The following is a 5507-nucleotide window of genomic DNA, read 5'->3' as shown; positions in this document are numbered from 1 at the left end:
TATGTTTCTCTGTATATATATATATATATATATATATATATGTATGTATGTATTCTGAGTTTTAGGTGTTCTCTTTTGTACGTGTGTTTTTAAATATATACACCTCTATAATATAAGAAATCGTCGCACACAATTATGTTAGAAATCTACTTGTTAAAATAAAGTATAAGTAAATGTAAAGAGATATAGATGTCTTCATATGTGTCTATCTATCTACCTATCTATCTATCAATCTATCTATCTATCTATCTATCTATCTATCTATCTATCTATATATGTATATATATATACACACATACACACACACACACACATATATAAACATATACATATATATATATGTATACATACATAAATACACACACACACATATACATATATATATATATATATATATATATATATATATATAAATACACACACACACACACACACACACACACATACACATATATATATACTCTTTTACTTGTTTCAGTCTTTTGACTGTAGCCATGCTGGAGCACCGCCTTTAGTCGAGCAAATCGGCCCTAGGACTTATTCTTTAGAAGCCTAGTACTTATTCTATCGGTCTCTCTTGCCGATCCGCTAAGTTATGGGGACATAAACACTCCAGCATCGGTTGTCAAGCGATGTTGGGGGGACAAACACAGACACACAAACACATACACACATACATATATATACATATATATACACATATACGACGGGCTTCTTTCAGTTTCCGTCTACCAAATCCACTCACAAGGCTTTGGTCGGCCCGAGGCTATAGTAGAAGACCCTTGCCGAAGATGCCACGCAGTGGGACTGAACCCAGGACCATGTGGTTGGTAAGCAACCTACTTACCACACAGCCACTCCTACGCCTATCTATATATCTATATATATATATATATATATATGCATATATATATATCCATCTATCTATCTATCTATCTATCTATCTATCTATCTATCTATCTATCTATCTATCTATCTATCTATCTATCTATCTATTTATATATCTACCTGGCTGTATGTATGTATGCATGTATGTATGCGTGGTGGTGTAGTAAGACGCTTGTTTCCAATCCGCATAGTTCTAGGTTCAGTTTCACTACGTGGCGTCTTCAGCGAGTGTCTTCTAATATAGCCTCGGAGCAACCAAAGCCTTGTGAGTGGATTTGGCAGGCGGATATTGAGAGAAACCTGTCGTATATATAAATGCTCCAAATACGAGAGTAGAAAAACAGCCAACAAATGATGAAGGGTCGTTCTTTATGTTGTTTGTCTTGTTTTCCATTTGTGTCTTTCGTTGTCCGAAAAAATAGTTCATATTCCATGTACTCGTACTTCGTATTGTGTTGTACACGTTTCATGACGTCCTGTGCCCACATATGCATATGTATATACGTATAAATGTAAGTATGTACATATACGTATGTATATATGCATATATATATATATATATATATATATATATATATATATATATATATATATATATATATATATATATATATAAATAAATATATATGTGTGTGTAAGTATATTTATATATTTTATATATATTGCCCTATGATTGAACGCCACGCATCCTTGTCCGAGTAAACTTTATCTTAATAATATATATATATATATGTATATATATATATATATATATATATATATATATATATATATATATATATATATATATATATATATATATATCATACAGTTTTGTTTAAGATAGAGTTATTTAGATGCTTTTAATCACAGTACACTTCTCCGATATAAAATCGTCCAGACTGAGTTTATGAAGAATTTCATTTTGTACTTTTTCCTTTTAGGTTACATATTTAACCTAATCGTACCACCACAGCAGATTGGTGGAACGCCCACAGGTAGGCTTAAACTGCGAGTTCAAATCGTAAGGTTTCTAGTGTAGTTACTTGTTGAATAAGGGGACGGATGCTATTATGCTTATTTTCGCATGACATCACTATATGAAGCGCACCACTAAGATTAGTTAAGAATTTTAAAGTATGCTCGTACCCTATATGTATATGTATATATGTGCGTGAGTTTGTGTATGTGTGTGTGTGTGTGCGTGTGTGTGTGGTGTGTGTGGTGTATGTGTGTGTGTGTGTGTGTGTGTGTGTGTGTGTGTGTGTGTGTATAATTTAATGTACACAGTATAAAGATCAGAGCTAATAATAGTTTCTTGCTGTATAGGGACGTTTCTAAGCAGGTTTTATAACACGCCACGTATCTGCAAGCAATGTTCGGGCTATGCTTTCTTCTATTTGAAAATCAGGACGCTGGTGCATGAAAGATCTCAAGTCAAAAATGACAGGAAAGTTGATGCAAAAGGTGGAAGGGCGAATAAGAAGAGAAAATAAAAGAACATTACAATTACGTCCCCTTTGATCGTAAGATAAAACTAGTTGTTGTAGAATAATTAAACTGAGAGGGTTCCAAAATCTGCGAAACATCTGCTCAATCCCGTGAGAGTGTTGTCCGCCCTCCAGTTCGCCAAAAGCAATTTGTCCATACGTTTGCCTTTGCTGAAAATTTCGGGTCTGGAATTAAGTATTGCGATGGAATTCATAGATTTAAGGGCTGGACTTTTTCACGTGAGTAAACTTTCTCGAGGTGAAACTCTAATTATATCATAGTTTCAGAAGAAAAATAGTAGAAGCATACAATCACAATATCTTACACGTACTCATACAAACAAACGAATACATATCCACACGCATACGTACATATATATGTACTCGACGAACTTCCGTACCGTCATCGTCTACCAGATTTCATCTCACTTGCCCAAAACATATGGTTGTGAAATGAACGTCTGAATCACATATCCAGGCCTAAATAACGATCGAGCGCTAGCTGATAAGAACAAAATCACCGAGTTTTATTGCTTAGAGACGCCATCCTAATAAGAAGAAATAGTTAAGTTAGAATTAAGATACTGATTTTAGTGAGTTAACATCAGCAATCTAAATCGAGATATCTATACGGAGAGGAAATGGCGGGCCTAGCTCATTAGCTAAAATTAATTTAATCATTCCTTGAAGAACATTAGATAAATCTGCTTATGTTTCAATAAAACTAATTTAAATATTGCTTTTCATGCAAATGGCGTCTTTGAGTAATTAACTTCAGTGTTTTACGCAGTAAAATATAGTAATATTAATGTACAATAGTATACATCTGTTTTGTAGTTGTCCGAGTCATTTATTAGTTAAGACTAGTGAAATTTGTGATTGTTTCATTGAAAAGGTCTAATATGATCGAAGCAAATTCTAAGCTGTCTCCCTTACTTAGCGAAATAATTAAAAGAATATTAGGCACTGAACCGATGTTGATTGCAATACGTTAACTGCATTCAGTTAGCAATTTTGCTTTATTTTGAACGAAGCATCAAACCAGCACGAACTTAACTAGTGATATCAATGTTGTTCAGAATTTTAGTCTTCTGAGTAACGATGCCTATAACTTAGCTTCGATTTCAAGAAGAATCTATAACAGTTTTTCCTTTTTCTGCTAATATTTGTAGAGAAAATATGACGGCAAGCTATTCAAAGCTGTGCCCATCACTGAAGCTTGGCTGAGAGCCTCTGCAAGCAGTCCAGTAATGTTCCCTGTCTGAATACTTGATCCAGGATGAGTTCTCATGAATCTATTTGCAGCTTGATTGAAGTATGCAGAAAAGGGCTTGAAATATGTCAAGTCAAGCGGCTGCATGCGATGACTGCAGTGCAGTGGAAGAGGGAGCATCAGTACTCCATGTTGAGTGGAAATTTCAGTTGCTCGAAGATTCCTTGTGTGACTTATGTGCACATCAAGGACAAGAAGGACAGGTGCATCCTTTGAAGATTTAACGTATTTAATGAAGTGCTCAAGCCATAAGCGGGAAGTGTCCTTATCCATCCAGCCTTTTTCTGCACTGAAAATTTTGTTCCAGCGAGGGGTACCAGTTTTGAGGTTTTCCTTTATGCGCTTTCGTTTGAAGATCAGAAACGGAGGGACGAAGAAACCATTTGCACTCATGCAATTAACACATGTGACACTAGTTCCTCTTTCTAGACTGTACACACCTGTTGTATGCCAATTTGTTGCCACAGTTTTTCTGGGTTTCTGCAGTGCTGAGAGATGTTTCATCCATGTTATACAGAAAAGACGGATTCAGTTTGTAATAGTCAAAGACTGTCTCTAGGATATCAAAGAACCTGTCCACACTTTTTTTTTATTTGCTAAACCCTTTGCTCTTGCTTTGCTGGTACCTTCAAGTTTCCGAAGACTAAGTTAAGGGTTTCTGGCAAGAAACTTTGAAAACCATTTCCGACCTGCAAGTTGATTTTCTCCATTGAACTTGTGCAAAAGTTCTGCTTTATTTTTCAAAGCAATTTGAAACGTCAGTTTCTGCATGGTAGTTTTGAATATGCCAAACAGCATTTTTTCCAGTGAAGTAATGCATAAAATCTTCTTCTTGTCTAGACAGGACTGTTGGTGAACCGAAATGTTTCTTTCCTCTGACAGCCTACTTGATTGAGATCTGAACGTGCCGTTGAAATGTTGCTCCTGGAACAGAAAAATGGTTAGCAACATGTTTGAATGACATGTGATCCTCCTTGACACTTTTCATCACCTCTTGCAAGTCTTCTTCTTGTCACTGGCCATATTTTTTGCACTCCATTGTGAGCTGAAACACAATACCAAATAAAGTAAAACCTATGCCTGATTATCAATGTTCTGACACACCAAATAAAACTGTCTGAAAATGTTCCTATACTGAGACACATTGTACCTAACTTGGAGCCCCATGTTCAATATAGTTGCAGTCAAGTGCCCCAATATAGGCACAGTGGGGTACCTTAAGAAAAACGACACCACTAATGAATGGTTGGAAAACTCACATGTAGAAAATTGTAAAAATATGTGAAATTGATCGCAATAACCTGTGTATCAGTTTTTGTCTACGGATGATACTAAACTGAAAAATGCAAATATATTTCTCCTACCGTTACAATAATTGCTGCAGATGAGTGACCTGCCGTTGTAGTGAACTCCTTCGCTAATCGTTGCCTTGCCCAAACTTTCCCCCTGTGAAAAAAGCCTACAAGGGGCGTGTCCCAAAATCGGTACTGGCCCAATATAGCTACCTAAAGTCTATATAAAATATTTCATCGCAACTCGAGAATTACTAGCCATGAATTTATTATGGGATAAGCTCGTATTTATGGTGTCATTGAATAAGAATTGCTGAAGGTCAGTCACACGAAGTATTTGTAAAACATTGCTTCCTTTTGCCAAGTCTTCTGTCTTGGAAGAAGGAAAATACTATACAAATTATACTGGGAATTGAAATGTGATTAAAATTTAACGGCGCAAGTGGTATGAGATTTGGTTTCAGTGTTGACTTTCCAAAACATATTCTAACACGTGATTAATAAAATAATGGTTAAATCAGGAATTAGTTATGGAGAATCAATATTCAATGAAGTGTTTTTCTACGCTTTTGTTATCATTTATAA

The 5507-nt window shown here is 35.4% G+C and overlaps 1 protein-coding gene across 1 annotated transcript; it reads right to left on the bottom strand.

Moving 5' to 3' along the window:
- Nucleotides 1-3516: 3516 nt before the first annotated feature.
- Nucleotides 3517-4134, bottom strand: LOC106883650 (uncharacterized). The gene has a single exon (XM_014934747.1). The coding sequence runs from the start codon at nucleotides 4132-4134 to the stop codon at nucleotides 3517-3519; it is 618 nt and encodes a 205-aa protein (XP_014790233.1).
- Nucleotides 4135-5507: the final 1373 nt, after the last annotated feature.

The sequence above is a fragment of the Octopus bimaculoides genome, chromosome 10 (assembly GCF_046866305.1).
Source record: "Octopus bimaculoides isolate indiv1 chromosome 10, ASM4686630v1, whole genome shotgun sequence".
In the NCBI taxonomy this organism is placed as follows: Eukaryota; Metazoa; Mollusca; class Cephalopoda; order Octopoda; family Octopodidae; genus Octopus; species Octopus bimaculoides.
This window is presented reverse-complemented; position numbering and strand designations above follow the sequence as displayed.

What these genes read in the sequence shown, in the direction of transcription:
- LOC106883650 (XM_014934747.1), bottom strand. Translation starts at nt 4,134, where the DNA reads ATGAAACATCTCTCAGCACTGCAGAAACCCAGAAAAACTGTGGCAACA.